General features: G+C 54.7%; 8 protein-coding genes across 8 annotated transcripts; 5 read left to right on the plus strand and 3 right to left on the minus strand.

The window, feature by feature from the left end:
• Positions 1-271: 271 nt before the first annotated feature.
• CPAR01_07812 (uncharacterized protein) lies at positions 272-1,147 on the plus strand (the record flags this gene model as incomplete). The annotated part of the gene is made up of 1 exon (XM_060492081.1): positions 272-1,147. The coding sequence occupies one exon, from the start codon at positions 272-274 to the stop codon at positions 1,145-1,147; it is 876 nt and encodes a 291-aa protein (XP_060348451.1).
• Positions 1,148-1,223: 76 nt separating this feature from the next.
• Positions 1,224-2,939, minus strand: CPAR01_07813 (uncharacterized protein; the record flags this gene model as incomplete). Its single annotated transcript, XM_060492082.1, has 1 exon — positions 1,224-2,939. The coding sequence occupies one exon, from the start codon at positions 2,937-2,939 to the stop codon at positions 1,224-1,226; it is 1,716 nt and encodes a 571-aa protein (XP_060348452.1).
• A 683-nt stretch (positions 2,940-3,622) lies between these two features.
• On the minus strand, positions 3,623-5,514 carry CPAR01_07814 (uncharacterized protein; the record flags this gene model as incomplete). The annotated part of the gene is made up of 5 exons (XM_060492083.1): positions 3,623-3,706; positions 3,762-4,408; positions 4,473-4,689; positions 4,744-5,019; positions 5,131-5,514. The coding sequence occupies 5 exons, from the start codon at positions 5,512-5,514 to the stop codon at positions 3,623-3,625; spliced, it is 1,608 nt and encodes a 535-aa protein (XP_060348453.1).
• A 110-nt stretch (positions 5,515-5,624) lies between these two features.
• On the minus strand, positions 5,625-6,326 carry CPAR01_07815 (uncharacterized protein; the record flags this gene model as incomplete). The annotated part of the gene is made up of 2 exons (XM_060492084.1): positions 5,625-5,929; positions 6,161-6,326. 2 exons carry the CDS (start codon positions 6,324-6,326, stop codon positions 5,625-5,627), a joined length of 471 nt encoding a protein of 156 aa, XP_060348454.1.
• Positions 6,327-9,646: 3,320 nt separating this feature from the next.
• CPAR01_07816 (uncharacterized protein) lies at positions 9,647-9,802 on the plus strand (the record flags this gene model as incomplete). Its single annotated transcript, XM_060492085.1, has 1 exon — positions 9,647-9,802. A coding segment is annotated over one exon (156 nt), but the record flags the coding sequence as incomplete, so codon positions are not given.
• A 1,961-nt stretch (positions 9,803-11,763) lies between these two features.
• Positions 11,764-12,153, plus strand: CPAR01_07817 (uncharacterized protein; the record flags this gene model as incomplete). Its single annotated transcript, XM_060492086.1, has 1 exon — positions 11,764-12,153. One exon carries the CDS (start codon positions 11,764-11,766, stop codon positions 12,151-12,153), a length of 390 nt encoding a protein of 129 aa, XP_060348456.1.
• Positions 12,154-12,508: 355 nt separating this feature from the next.
• Positions 12,509-12,658, plus strand: CPAR01_07818 (uncharacterized protein; the record flags this gene model as incomplete). Its single annotated transcript, XM_060492087.1, has 1 exon — positions 12,509-12,658. The coding sequence occupies one exon, from the start codon at positions 12,509-12,511 to the stop codon at positions 12,656-12,658; it is 150 nt and encodes a 49-aa protein (XP_060348457.1).
• Positions 12,659-12,759: 101 nt separating this feature from the next.
• CPAR01_07819 (uncharacterized protein) lies at positions 12,760-13,035 on the plus strand (the record flags this gene model as incomplete). The annotated part of the gene is made up of 1 exon (XM_060492088.1): positions 12,760-13,035. The coding sequence occupies one exon, from the start codon at positions 12,760-12,762 to the stop codon at positions 13,033-13,035; it is 276 nt and encodes a 91-aa protein (XP_060348458.1).
• Positions 13,036-15,269: the final 2,234 nt, after the last annotated feature.

Here is a 15,269-nt window from a genome sequence, read left to right on the forward strand (position 1 = left end):
ACTCGAGAATCATCTCGTATCCATCGGCTGACGCAATCAGCGAGCAGGTGTTGGAGGATTCGGTTTGCAGTCAGGATACACCAAGAAAGGAAGGTCATCAGCACCACCAACCAAACAATTCGCCGCTACCATGCACGAGGAATCCTTTGTTCAAGATGTCGCGAATGTTACTTGAATGCTGACCCCCGCCACCCTTTGAGGTCGCTGCTGTCAATTTTCCGGACTGCTGTAACGACAGGGACGGATCTCAGACTCTGGTGGAGGTAACTCGATGGAGCATCGGAGCGCATCAACACCACGGCAATCTGCCTGGGAGAAAGCTCGAAGCGCCGAAGAAGACGACGATGATGCGAATCTGCCCCTCGAAGCAACATCCAACCACTCCGAGGAAGCGTCGCAGTCCCTCCTCTCCTCCCACGACACCAAACCCTCATACCCAAAACATCACCAACCTCAGCCAAACCAACGAAGCATCACAACAACCTACACCCGCCTCGCACTCCTCCTCACCACAACCCTCCTCCTAAGCGCCGCCCTCTCAGCCCTGGTAACATCCATCCTCACAACCCGCCTCCGCACCCTCGACACCTCCCACAGAAACGACAACACCCTCGCTTCCCCAAGCGACCCCTCCTCCCGCCCAGTAACCTACCTCCAAACCGCCCCCTGCGGCTCAACACCAGCCCAAGCCCGCGCCGCAGGCTGCGAATTCGACCTCATATCCTTCAACTGGCTCCCGCCGCAATGCCACGACGCCGCCCTCGCCGAAACCTTTGAAGCGGAGCTCGTGGAAGCGGGACAACTCGCCTGGTTTACGGACGCGAACCGTACGGCGCCGTCGTTGACGAGGGAGCAGATTATGACGGGGGAGTATAGCGGCGTATATGTGAGCTTGGGATACCATCTTCGGCATTGTACGGCCATGTGGAGGCGGATGCACCGCGCGCTGATGCAGAGTCGCGGTGGGGAGGGAGGAGGCGGCGGGCTGGAGAGGGTTGATAGTTATATTTGGAGTTATCATCATACTAGGCACTGCGAGGAGGTGCTGTTGACGAGGTTTGGTGAGGTTGACGTGGGAGAGGTATTTACGACGGAGGTGAGGATCAAGTATCCCGATTGCGGCGTCGTTTTGGGGCCCGTAGATTGAACGATAATAACGTTGACGTTGGTATTGATATCGAGGGCGGTTGTGCTGGATGAATAACTCCACAGAATATTGAACCTCATTTGCCATCGTCTATCGTCATCTTCGCAACCGTCTCCGTCCCGTCACTCGAGATCCAACTCTGCAAACTCGCCTCCTTCTCAACCTTCCTCTCCTGCCTCGTCTTCAACCTCCACCCCTCCCCATCCTTCTTCTCGCCACCACCAGGCGGCGTCACCTTGGGCTTCGCAAGCAACTTTCTCGAAAACGGTATCCGCCAAATGTGCGGCCCGACCTCCGTCCCCGTCACCCGGTTCGTCTCAATCACGGTCCTCAGCCTCTTGGCCGCCTCCCAGTTCGACGTCACCGTCGTCAGCTTCGCCTTCCACCCGTACAAGAACGACGAAACGTTCATGGCGTTCAGCCCGGACCCCTTTTCCCCGACGGCCAGCGCGACGGCGGGGAGTTGACCCTCTGCTACCATTCGCTGCGCATCATCCCATGAGACAGAGTCAACGATCTGCACGGGGAGGCGTAGGTCCTCGGGGACAGGGTAGACAGAGAGTTCCTGGAGCAACCTCACTCGCCGCGCGCGATCTCGATCTGTCTCCTCTGCCTCGGCAACCTCGCCCTTCTCAAACAATATCCTCGTCCTCGCCTTCTCCTCCTCAGTCCCAATATCCCCCACAATCTTGAGAAACGTATCCGCCGCCTCCCTCGTACACACCAGCGTCCGGCCGGTGATAGCAGGATACAACGTATTCACCAACCGCGGCCCATTCTCAACCTCATCCGTCGCGTCGATCCGGTGCTGCTTCGATCTCAACAGCTCCGAGTCCGGTCCAATAGCCATGTGACTGAAATCCGACGCCAACGCCATAAACACCGAACAATCCACATTCACCGTCGTAGTGAAATCCTTGTAATAATCCGCCTCCACAAGATTCGCAATCGCCTCCTCCAACGGCGGTGTCGCCTCCGTCAAGATCCCAGGACCATTCGCAGTCTCAACCACAAGATCCACGTCCCCGCCGCCCATCTTCCGCACCAACCTCAACAAATGATCCACGGCGTCATTCTCCCCCTCAGATACTCTCGACATGAGTATCCTTACCCTCGGCCTTCGATAATCCTGATACGACGTCCTTGCCGCGGCAACCATGTGCCTCGCGACCTTGGCGACCTCGATACTATCCTCCGTCTCGTCCCTCAAAATCTCCAACATGGCCTCGTCCGCGCCCTCGTCCTCGAAATCCTCCTCCCAATCCCATCCGGCGTCCGCCATCTCGTAAAACAGCCTCCGCTCCGTCGTCGTCACGACTTTGACCCAGTCCGCGCCGCCATTCACGACTAAATCAATCACGGCGCTCACGCTTTTCCCGCCAACAGTCTTGTAGCTCAAGTCCCTCCTCATCCCCGTAAGCTCGCAACACCTCTTCGTAACCTCCCACACCGTCTCATAAAACTTGTAATTCGACGCATCGAGCCTCAGCCGGATCCGACTATCCAGCGCCTCGGTATCAACTCCTTCCTCCTCGCCACCATCATCATCATACGCCGCCACCATCTTCTCAAGATGCTTCTTCTCAGAAACGATAAGCCGTTCAAAGAACCCAAGCCCCGGAACAGCCTGGTTCCACGCCACAGGCTTATGCCCCGAAGCTGGCCGCCTCTCGATGGCGGCCTTGAGCTGCTCAAGCTCATCAAGTAGAACCGTGATGCGGTGGATGATGAACTGGCATTGCTGAAGCAGTGAAGTCTCGGGATCCGGCCCGAACTGCGGAAAGATTGCCATGCCTTCTGCTCGGCGACGGAGATGCAGGTGGGCAGATTCCCGGTGCTGGCGGGCGTAGATGCAAATTTGATCCTGCGCGGGGTCAATGATGGTCTTTCAAGGGCATGGATGATAAGTTACCTTGGCGCTCTTGGAAGAGAGTTTTCCTATGCCCACGTGTCAACTCCCCGTGCCTTGCGCAGTTGGACAGTCAAACTTCGGTGAAAACTGACGGTTATGACTGATAGATAAACGTTGATACAATGGCACAGCGCCGGGCCCGTGAGCAGAATAGGCAGCTAAAGTGTGTGGGTTCGCCTGTGGGGCTCCGACGCGGGGCCGAGAACCGGACCGCGAATGGAAGTCTGAGCATGGGATGGTGAAAAGGAACAGTTCTCTCACCAAGCATTCCACACTCGGCAGGCAATTTATCCATATGAGCGGTTGAATGGCGAGCAAGGCTTTACGCCGAGGTCTTCGCATTGCATTAATCTTCCTCGCTGGCGTCCAGCCAAGTCATGTTCATTAAGGCGCATAAGCCGCCATCCGATCCCCATCATACAATGCGCCATTCTTCCACTGTGGGCATGCAAGGCGAACCTCAGCGCCCATCATCCAATGCATATCGGCGCTGTCGTCTAATCAATGGCAGAAAAGGTATAATGTCTCGGTCCAATGCTTCCATCTCAAACATGAACAACAGTCTAGAAAACAGTACCATCGCTATCGATCAAAATTGGCGGTTCTTTCGTGTTGGGTCTGCTAAACTCTGCCATCTCACGACCTCCCTGGAAGATTGTATTAGCGACACCTTCGAAAATCTAACAGTTCGGGCGAGCTTACCTTCCAGCTTCCGGCTTCGAGTATTTGCGCGAGAGTCAACTGATTGCCCTTCAGGTCGTTCTTCATGTGCTTGTTGACTTCTGCGCAAAGCCTATCCAGGAAGCCGACCGTGACACCACGCCACTCGACTATCACGTCGTCGCTAGGCTCAAACATTGGTGCAACTTCAACTGGCTTGACGTTTGTCCTTCTGCAGTACTCGTCGTAGTGCTCGAGGCCTCTCTCGGAATCGCCTGCCTTTAGCGTAAGAACTCCCAAGTCGATGAACAAACCGCCGTTGCGGTACTCAGGCAGGCCGGTGAGGAGTTCAACGCCAGCAAAATGGATGCGAAGTAGTGACTGCATAGGCTGCATCAGACTGTAGCAGAGCCACTGTGTAAGCTTGTGGAACGGCAGAATAGACTCCCATGCCGCGGTCGAGTTCTGGGCAGACGGCGGGAATGGTGAGAATTGTGAAGTCGTCGGACTCTGCGGTGGTTGCGGCATTGATTGGCAAGGCCAGGCATCGCCGAGAGATACGCCATTAATCGAGGTGCGGGAAGCTGGCCAGATGGGCATGAGGCCGTTCATCAGGAGATTCCACAATGTAGGGAGAATCACAATGGGCATCGAAGAAGCTTGAGTCGAGGGATGCGATAGGAGATAGTCTGAGGCGGGTCAGTTCAGTCCTGGCACTTCATTTCCACCGGACTCGGAGAGTTGTCAACTTACCAACCATGTGACCTGGCCGTCCGCTGTCGCCAAAGTATTCCCGCTTCTCGGTCAGGGCATTTGCTAGCCGTTGGAGCAATTGTGTCCTGCCTTCAATGCCTGCCATTTCGTTGCCCGGTTTCGACTGCAAGCCTGCAGATACCCTCTCTACTGTCAGGTTGCGCAGTCCCTCCTTGTCAACCTGGAACTTGTTTCTGCTGTCGCTGGAGAAAAGACCCTTGACGACTGTCAGTGAACGCACGAGTCCACCAGAATCGTGAAATAGACTTACACTCTTGAACATCTCCAAGCTGGCTACGGCGATGCCTTCTGACCGGCGGTATATGCGTCCGTTTTCGGTGCTCTTGTAACTCCACTTTGTGCCTGCGCCAGCGTCGAGAAGCACACTCACGAGGAAGAGGTCGATCATGCGCCGACACTTTTCGCTGTTGTCGACATCTTCGGGGAATGTGGAAAGAAGCTGTGCAATGCGGTCACGACCGCCGACACAGAAGTGCTGGTGTCTTCCGTGGCTAGGAATCGAATTGTACGGGGCGTCGTAGTCTCTCTACAGGGGTTTGCAAGGTCAGTATACTGCTATTCGCTGACCCAAATAGCGTGTTGGTGGGCGGTGCCAGGGCACGCAAACACCTGCAAGCGCCCCACGGCTGACTCGTACCTTGATGATCTGAGAGACGAACGTCACAACGTCTGGGAACTTGCGCATGTCCACGTCAAAGTGCTTCAATTCGTTGCGGATCGCCTTGTCCGTGACAATCTTGCTTCGTTCTCTAACCGCCCCCAAGCTCCTGAGGTATCCTGCCGGGTCAAGCTGCGGGTCAGGAGGACGCGGCATGTCGACCTTGGGTATCGAGGTAGGCGAGAAAGGCGTCAAAGGCGTGCCGGGCGTCGTGCTCGTTCCGGAAGACCTGTTCATTGTAGTGCTGCGTGGCGGTGGTGATTTGATGCTGGAAGCACCAGAGGCGATGCTCACGTTTGACGTGTTGATCGATGGCTTGCCCGAGGCTTTGGGAGCCTTTTCCTTGCGAGAAAAGAGGCCCATTTTGGCTGAATGGGTGACCGCTGGGTCGAGGGGCTCGTGAGATGGCGGTTGGTGGGGTTTCGCTTGGGGGGGGGGGGGTTCAGGCGGTGCTGAATTGAACTGAACTCGGTTCAAGGCGAAGCTTCCGAGTGGCCAGCTGGTGGTTCGAACTTTGGCCAGCTACAAGCTGTGCTGTGGCGACACAGGCCTGTTGCGACGATCACCGTGGCCGGGGGGTGCTTCGCTTCCGGATCCGTCAGGTGAGTGGACAGGCGTGTTGTCCTTATTCGCTTGGCCAACGATGCTGAGATGGCGAGAGAGAGATTCGGAGGTGGACGACGTCGATTTGCAGCAGCGGCGGCGACAGCAGCAGTGGGAACAGCAGTAGGAACAGGGACAGAAGGGAGGGGAGACCAGAAGTTGATAAGTCGAGGGTCTGCCACGCAAGTTTAATAGGGGGCGGTTTTCTGGACTTGCGGGGAACAATATCAGCAGTCTGCTTCTGGAGCCGTGAGCAGCTGGTTGCGCACGAAATGTCCAGGCCCTCTCTTGTGCTGGGGGGGCTTGTCTTGTCGTGCTTGTCGGGGGGAGGGCTACTCTGGGCTCAGGGACCGATTCCCTTATTGGTGTTAGAGTTCTGGCCGACGTCGATCTGGATCAGGGATACCCGCTGGAGCTAGATGAACTGCTTTTGGCCTGGTTAGCTGGAAAAATGTCGAGCCACCTTGAGCCATTCCCACTGCGCCCACGCCGGACACAGACAATGAACAGACACGCAACCGCCGGAAAAATGGCACATGAAGAAAAACAATTGGGGCTAATTGGGGTGGCATGGTAAGAGGATAGTTATGCAGACATTGGCAGTAGAGGCGTGTTAATGAGTAAAGGGCGACATGCGGTCCGTAAAGTAGATAAGGCAAGCTGCTGCCGCGTTTCCTTTCTTTGTACACTTTCCATGTGTCTGTCTTGTACATGAAATCCTGTATCCGTACATTCTGGATCTGCCTCGGACTCTTGAAGTTCACCATCGTGGGGCACACTGGCTCGCAACCTTGTTGTCGGCCATCTGGCACACCCCTGGTGCCCCCTCGCAGCGCTATGCAAGCAATGATCCGGGGCATTTGCCAGGAACGCAGAGCATAGACATTGGGTGCGAATTGCGGCTTTGCGGGAGGAGGGGAAATGACTGGAAGGAGGGTCTCAACACTTACGGATACTTGGATCACCTCTGACGTGCTCTTTTCAGTCTTCTCTCAGGAGGTGTGGGTCAATGAAGCAGCAATTGATGTTTTCTAACAGGTGGTCTGTCGCAAAGGGTCTCGTCCTGTGTCTCGGTGGTGTAGCTGGCTGCCGTGGCGCGTAGAGAAGGAAGCACGCAGACCGTTGGGGCGCGACAATGATGAGTGCAGCAGCAGTAGTAGTATATTGAGACTTGAAAGTGAACGCCGAGACGGGGTCGATATTGGCGTTGGATGTCGAAGTCCACCGGGACTGTGAAGCTGGATCTCGGACGGTGGGGTTGGCTTTGCGGAGAGAGATTTGGCAGCGGGAGCGAGGGTGATGAAAATGATATCCGTCCGTCGACCGGATCTGAGCTAGGCCAAGCGGGATCTCAGAGGCGTCCAATGTTTGCGGTAGTGGAAATGAAGATCAATATGCGGCCAATCTAGCAGGGGATGCAGGCGCGGCAGAGTTGCTTGACACCACGGAACTTTCAGAAGCTGAGTGAGAGAAAAAGCAACCTCTTGGAGACAGCGCGGCCAACAGCACAACGTCAATGGCCAATCGGGCTCGGGTAAGAGGCGAGCGGTATCAAGCTTAGCCTCTCGGAGGCTAACCGCCGTCTATATCGGGTGAGGTGTTAGCGTACGTGTATGATGTTGAGACAATGCGACAGACGGGCCAGGTGGGTGAGGCCAATGCTGCTGCTGTATTAGATGGAGTTAGATGACAACGTCTCTGGTGTAAGGAACTCTCTGAAGAGGCTGCAGATGCTCCGCGCAGGGTGTATCGTGTTGACAATGAGGTAGGAAGAGAATGCCCAGGGAAGAGTACAGAGGACAAGAAGAGGTGCGAGTCAAGAGGGAAAGGCTCCTCCAGCAAAGTGGGCGGATGTATCTGCAGAGGGACAAGATGAATGAAGGAAGCTCTGTGTGGCACGCGGATTGTCGATGGGGGACGATGCGCGGCCCAGGCGAGGCCAGGAACGTGGGGACAGCCGTGGGTGTGTGAGGTGGGCGTGGATAGAGAAAGCTGCGGCGAAGCAAAACAGAATACCTCAGGTACTCCGCACTCTGTGTCCGTACGGATACTAAGCAGGCAAGTAATGTACCTTGCGCCGTGCGGATACCTCACCCTACCTTACCTCAAAGCTGGGACAGGATGGGGCAGAAGGAGGAGCAGAATGACGGACGAGGATCGGATGGCATAAAGGCAAGCCGAGGAAGACAAGGAGCAAGATGGGGACGGGGCAAGATGAGGACGGTTGATGGGATGGCAGACTTGGGGGTCGTCGCGGCAATAGAGTCAAAAAGACGAGCGAGAGAAAATATCGAAAAAGAGCCACCTTGACTTACTGCGTACGAGTTACGACCTTGCAGATGGATACAAATGCAACTGAATGGATCTTCTTGGGTCGATAGGTCGGGGTCTGTCTGCAGCTCTGACGACCGGGAATAGCCCTCCCTGGTCTACGGTCTCTTTGCTTTGTTTTTTGTCTCTTTCCAACGGGAAAAAGAACTGTTTGCCAGTGCGCTCTCAGCTTGGTATATCTCGCGTCAAGAAGAAACAAATGGAGCGTAAGATGGAGAAAGTTTCTGATGGAGTGAAATCGAAGGCTTGGGATGAATCTTGGTAATTTCAGACTGAATCAACCTGAGAGATGGGAAGGAGAGAAGGAAGGAAGGCAGCACAGTACGTACCGGGGACTTGCCTCGCACCCGACTCCATCCTTCCCGTTCTTTCCACACCACGTAACGTACCTTCCTACCTTCCTACCTACCTTCCTGAGATGCTCCATGAAGCATTCGAAGCACCTTCCTTGGGATATGAGGACGGCCGAGATACCTTACTTGAAGAAGTTCCCGGGTCCTACCTTATTGAGACGTGAGGAAGTACCTACCCATCCAGTAACCTTTCACTTGCGTCAAATCCCGTACTTTTTCCATGCCTGATTTCTTTCTCTTCATCCCAAGTTCAATGGACCCCGTGATCTCACCTAGTAGGCTACTACAGACTCATCTCGCAAGGGACAGACAATGGTCCCAAGGCCATCAAACCGATCTTCAGACAAGTCAGACTCGTCCCCGACCTTGGGGACGGCACGGGAAGGAAGCCACAAGACTCCAGAGTCTGGCGGGGACGTTGCAGGGAATCCTGGACCAACATACAATGAGGGACTTTAACGTCTTGCGTCTGCATCCAGGCATATCCACCAATCAATACTCCATACAAAGATCTTGGTAAATGTACATCTCGAGTTGAGTTGTCATGGAAGTATGCTGCCGTCTGCATATGCCTACACTAGAGACTCGCGAGTCGCAGAGGGCCCATGTCGAAATTTCGAGGTACGAGGCTCAAGGCTATAGCCGCTCGGACATGGAGAGAGTCTCCACTTGATCACTGTACCTGAGAAGCTGCCACAGTGTGTCGGTTCCGATTCTCCTCAAGCTTTCAGTGCATGGAGCCAGTGTCGTCCAATGTCTGCAGCCCGCTAGACAGCCCCGGCCAGGGTGGGTCCTCGGCTCCACCAACGCGGACTTTGGACAATTGAACACCGGACGGTCTGGCCAACAGGCGGAAGGCTTGCGGTTCCACACTTGTCCCACGAAGTACGTTCAGGGTACTTCAGTACTTGCCTCTACGTACCTATCTTTACTGAGTGTCCACCTTCCAACGCATCTTCCAATTCAGATGAGTATTTTCTTCCATTTCGCTGGTAAGTTCCAGACGCAAAGATAGGTGCATACCAAAGGCCCCTTTCATGGTCAAACAAGTCGTTATCTCCGCTACTCATCTCTACCGCAACACTTCCAGAATATTGAGGCGCCATTAGCTTCCACATTCAGAAACATGGCATCGACGCCCGAGGGAAGCCACCACTAGTGCACCTTCCATCACCTCCCTCACCTCAATGAATGCACAGACCGATTGACCGAGGTACTCACAGTGTCTTTTTGGTGCCGTCATCTTCCCCAGATCATCACCTAACGGATACCCATTCATCCATCACCCACCCGTCCATCGTCATCCTCAATCACCACGCCACCAACAACGACCAACACCACTATCGCTGCGACTTCACTGCTGATCTGGCCCACCTCTGCAAATCACCAACTGATTCAGTTCCTCATCTGTACCCAAAGCTTACTCTCCAGCCAGCCTCCAGGGGACCTTATCTCTTCTGCATGCGCCTCGTCAAGCAAGGGACCCCCTCCGGAATCACTCCCGGCGGGCCATGACAATGTCTTGACTTTTGCTATTGCAGCATCATCATGCTCCCTCCTCGTTGCTCAACCACGCCTCATACCTGCGAGACTGCGACAAGTCATATCAACACTGCAGCGCCCCAATAGAGGGCCACGATCCATGGCACTTGCTGCAACGCCCCAATTACGGCTGCTGTACCCATACAGTGTGATCGATAGACGTGCTACGATAGAGCCCGGCAACCAGTGCTCTTCGTCGAGATTTTCTCTCCTTCTTTCTGAACCCATCCATGCTTTGTATGGACAGACTCCAGTCGAGCTGTAATCATGGTACGATCGTTCCATAGGTCCCATATTCAGAGCCGGGGGCGCTACGGAAAGCTCCCTAGTCACCAGTGGAACGCAAAAAACCGACCAACATGGGGCTCTAGAGGCCGAGGCGAAAACGTGCCCAAGCACACAAGAAAACGCCTAGCTCTACACAGCTGTAGCGAGTTTGCCGCTGCCTGCAGCCCAGCATGCCCCTCGACTTCGCTGTGTGCTCATCATGCTCCATTACGACCATGATTCGCCCGACCCTTGGGCCAATGTCGATTTCTAGTGGTCCTTAACGAGTCGATTGCTGCCATGGCAAGCTGGTAACAATGCAAAGTCGTGGAAACCAACATGGGGGGTTTGGGGGCCAGGCGTGGCAGAAAATCACATCGCGGCGCGGAGAGCAGTAAAAGCCCACCTGCTAAACGTACTTAGGCCATGCATTACCTACATGCGCCCACCGTCGTGTGTGAGCGTCGCCGGCATCTCGGAACCACATCCTGCTCTCCGGTCCATCAACTACGGCTCACACTCGCCTCCTTGCCTGCTTCGCGGCTTCGGTTGGTCGAAAATGTGATGCCCTGGCTGCTAAATGCCTATGCAGTACGGATCACAGTCAGCTCCAGTCTGGTTGTGTCCCGTAAAGTCCCCAGCCAATCATTCGCAACGCGTCTTCGCACCGGGCCGAGCAGCAGGAAACCTGCGAAATAAGCGTACTCCGTACCGAGGTCGAGAGAAGAGAATTCAACCAAGTCGGCTGCCTAGAGTTGGTCGCCGGCTCGCCGTTACCCCTTCTCCACCTATGTCTGCCATTCTGGTTCGTGGACGGTGGTTGGCAAAGGAGAAGGTTGTTTGCTCCCGAGTCCCAGATGCAACGTCGGCCGCCGCGCATACATGCAAGTCCCAGGTCCATCTCACTTCGGCTACTTGGTCCTGCAGCTGACCGCAATCGACACTCGGGCTTGCGGACAGGCAACCAGGAAAGCAAACGGCCCGGTAGGGAGTACCCTCGAGGGTCTCTCCCAAGAAAAAATCTCAAAAAATTTCTTCTGTTGTCTCTGGGGGCCTGGAAGGTTCAAACTGACAGTATCCTTACCAGGGACCTGGGCTCTGTGGGATGGGAGGATGGCCGGTCTGTGTTGCAGTGCAGCCGAAGTCTGCAAGGTACGGGAGACTGTGCACGTTTCTGGAATGGCCCGGACTTTAGCTGCATGCCGCAGTGCGCCGCCCTACTGTACAGACTCGAAAGTTGAGAGCCAAAGAGCAGACTTCAGACGTTCGCATGGTGGTTGTGGACAGTTGGCAGCCATTTGCTCTAGTGGTGCCTCGCAACGTTTTAGCATTGGGCCACGGGCCGCAGCGAGCTGTTCGGAGAAATCAACCAACTGCCAATCCCTTTTGCTAAAAGCCTGCACTACGGTGTACACTGGCAACCAAGTAATCGTACGAAGTACGTCTGCGGCACGGCATAAGGTCACATCGAGGACCTCGATTGCATCAAGCACCTGCTTGCTCTACCGGATGTTCTATGACGCGACGCAAGACGGCTTCACCTTTTCTGTCACAGCCCACGGCCTTTCCCGGTTCAAAAGAGCCATGGAGCTCCCACCTCGTCCTTGGGGATTCAATGGAGGCACAATTAGTCAAGTACATCCCTAGAACGCGCACCAGCCAACCAAGTGCCAACCAACGCATGAGACGCCACAAACTCCAAGGGACGGACTTGAAAGCACAAAAACGTGTCGAGACCGGGATGAAAGGAGCCTCGTGCGCACTTTGCCTCGTGTTCTCGGCACACAAGCACGGACATCCGGACCCTTGGGCGTTTGCTCAACAGCAAATAGACGTCTCAAAAATCAGTTTCTGCAAATTCGTACTACGAAACCGAGGTGAGAGGACCATGATGATTGACTCCTGATCATCTTGTTACTCCGTAGAGTGATGGAGCTTCGCCCCTATTGCCTACCGAGTTCATGACTCTCTGGCTTTCACTTGCGCTCAGGACCTTCAAAGAGGATCCCTCCGCTGTGGAAACACGTCGATCCGACCGCGCTTGGCGTTGCTTCTGACAGCTTGCTCGGTGGACGCCAAATTCAACGACAGATCAGGACAGTCCGTGTTTGCGGCACGACAGCCTGACATAGTTTTTGCTGCTGGGCCCTCAACGCAGCAGCACGGAGACGATATCGTATCATGACATCTGGTAGAGCCTCAAACTAGAGAAAACTCAGTGTCGCTCATCGGCTCGTGCCACTTTCTTCACCACACCGAGTATGATCAGGCCCACTGCACTCCTCCTATATCCTTCCAATGCTCCCATCACGGCGCCGCCCTTGGCCCGGTCATCGAGGAGCTTAGACCCAAGGATGCTCAGTGTTGCCCTGGTCCCGGCCCCCAAGGATGGCCCAGCTTCTCGAATTTGAAGAAGAGCCCCAGACCGAAGGCGGCTAGCCGGAAAGGGAAGCTGCAAAACCAATCTTACAATTTAAAATCGCCTGTTGAACTTTGCCATGTTCTTTGTCCCATGCGCACTTCAGCATGGCTCCGCTCCCGGCCTGCCTCTCTGTCGACGATATTTCTGCTTTCGGGTTATCTCGCTGGGCAGCTGGACCTCCTTTTCGCCTCCCTGCCAAGCCCACCTCGAATACGCAAAGAGGCTTGCTGGTTGACGAGGGCGCACGCCTCCTCTAACACGTTTCCGGAGAAAACTCCGCCTTGCGCGACGCTGCCACGAGGTGGCCATGCTGAGCGCACCGAGGGTCTGGTTCGATGGCGCTCGCTCCTAAATACTCCGTTATGACATTGCGCATTTGTGAGATCAGCTGTGTCCTATGCCGGCAGTTGACCCAGTCGTATGCGGCGCTGGCATGGCTGGCCAGTGCAAAGCCTGTGAGACATATCCAGCACGATGAGTAACTAGTCACCGGTCGGCGCGACCCTACGATCACCAGGGAGAAGATCTGCCAGTTTAGTGACCAAAGGTGTTCGGCGTTCGCCCACCGGTCCAATTTGACGTTGTTCGGTCATTCGGCGAACGCCCAGTCTATTGCTTGGGACATTTGACGTCGTCACTAGACCGTGTCTCACTTGTAGCCGGAAGAAGCTCAGACCTTTGGTGTCGTCGATCACCACGGTGTGTGTTTAGGGATTATGACGGGATGCGATGTGAACAAATTCCTCGATATCAGGACAACGAACGGTCATCAGAGCACCCGGTGCCAGAATATGTCCTATCCATACTCCCGTCAAAGTTTCGGAGTGCCTGTTCACCATGGCAATACGGGATTCAGAGAGCGCGATGGCATCGCCTCCCGGCTTGCGGACGTTCAGAACCACATGCTACGCCCACAGAAACCATTACGAGGTCGAGATGATCAAAAAGATGGACGATCTGGGAATCGAACCCAGGACCTACCGCATGCTAAGCGGTCATTATACCACTAAACCAACCGCCCATGGCATGATCTAGCCCGGACTTGAACCGGAGACCTTCAGTGTGGCAGAGCGGAGAGACACAAGGCTCTCATACTGTTAGACTGACGTGATAACCAACTACACCACCAGACCAGTTATTGTTGCAAGCGGGCGACGGTTTCTGCGTCCTTGGCCGCGCGAGCGCGAGGTGGTGTGGGTTGAGGGTTGCAAAAATTTGCAAACAGCTTTGGCAGGGTGGGTCGGGACGGGAGGTCCCTTGCGGTGGAGGTCGGAGCCGACCGCCGCCGACCGAAGTGGAGTTGAGTTCCGACGAACTTGTCGCTATTTTTAGGAGTGACTGAACGACCAGACGAAGGTTAATGTCGACGCGAAATGAGGATATGTTACCAGGGCGCCTTTCTTCCCTCAATGTTGGAAACACCACTGGCTTCTGGACTTGGGTGTTATAGTATCGACTTGACTGAAATGGACAAGTAACTTTATTTGATGGAAACGACTGCTGTGAGATTAAATTGTTTCCAAGGTAGCTAAGGATATCATGTGCAGCATTGCCGTTCAATGTTGGAGACGACACTCTAGCATACTCACACTTGTCGCTCTCAGTAACTTCCTCAACTTGGATACTTTGATCACGAGAACGTCTAGGCCAGCGTTAAGAGTCGGAGTAGTTGGTTCTTCTTGATACATCGCACCAGTCTCGCCACGAATGGCTTGCTAGTGGCTCGCCGCCTCAAGCCGTTATCTCACTTCAGCGATCAACTCGACTACGTTTATAGTTTAAGAGACTCGGATAGAATATCCCTGAAGACCCTGTGCTGCTACAAGTATCAACCGCAGGTGCTCTGCTGAGAAATCGGGAGCAGGGCAGTTAACGGGTGGGCGCGTCCAAACGGCGGACGGGTAACAGGCGATGATGCTAGGGCAAAGTCTCCACTGAGAGAGGACTGAGATGGTCGTAAGATTTGTACATGGACACATCATGGCATTTCACAGTAAAAGATCTCGCTCATCGTTAACCAATGGAAGTCTCTGTCAGGCTTTAGTCCGAAATGCCAGGAGATGCGATACCTCGTTTGCTGGTGGGCCATGGAGAAAAGTATAGTACGGAGACAACATTAGATAATAGGTAAGAAGCCCCATGCCATGTTCTCGCCTTACGTACCTATTCGATGCCAGTGAAAAAGTCTGATGACTGTGGTGGAAGGAGCGTGGTAGAAGGGGTTGCCCAGGTGACGTGCCGGGTACCCAAAACAACCACTACCAGCACCCTGAGGGATCACGATCTCGTCTCCGCTACGCGTATTCATCCCATCCCTCTGCACTAGGCCATTGCCACAAGCAGGAAGGGTATATACCCCCCTTCAAGTCCAATTCCGTCACCAGCACAGCAGGCGCCCTCTAGGTCGGGGGTCAGGTCAAACTGTGGCGTGGGTGGTGGAATGGTTCAAGGTCGACGGTCAACTTTAACGCCAACCAGCCTACTCGACGACAGGCTTAGCGAGTACCCGAGTTCGAATCCCAGCATGAGCGCCAGAGATGTAGCCCCCAAATCGGCACCGGGGGGGTGAACTCTTTTGTCAGTTGGTATTGAGTATTTAA

The sequence above is a fragment of the Colletotrichum paranaense genome (genome assembly GCF_030867605.1).
Source record: "Colletotrichum paranaense strain IMI 384185 chromosome Unknown Scaffold_6.1, whole genome shotgun sequence".
Classification (NCBI taxonomy): Eukaryota; Fungi; Ascomycota; class Sordariomycetes; order Glomerellales; family Glomerellaceae; genus Colletotrichum; species Colletotrichum paranaense.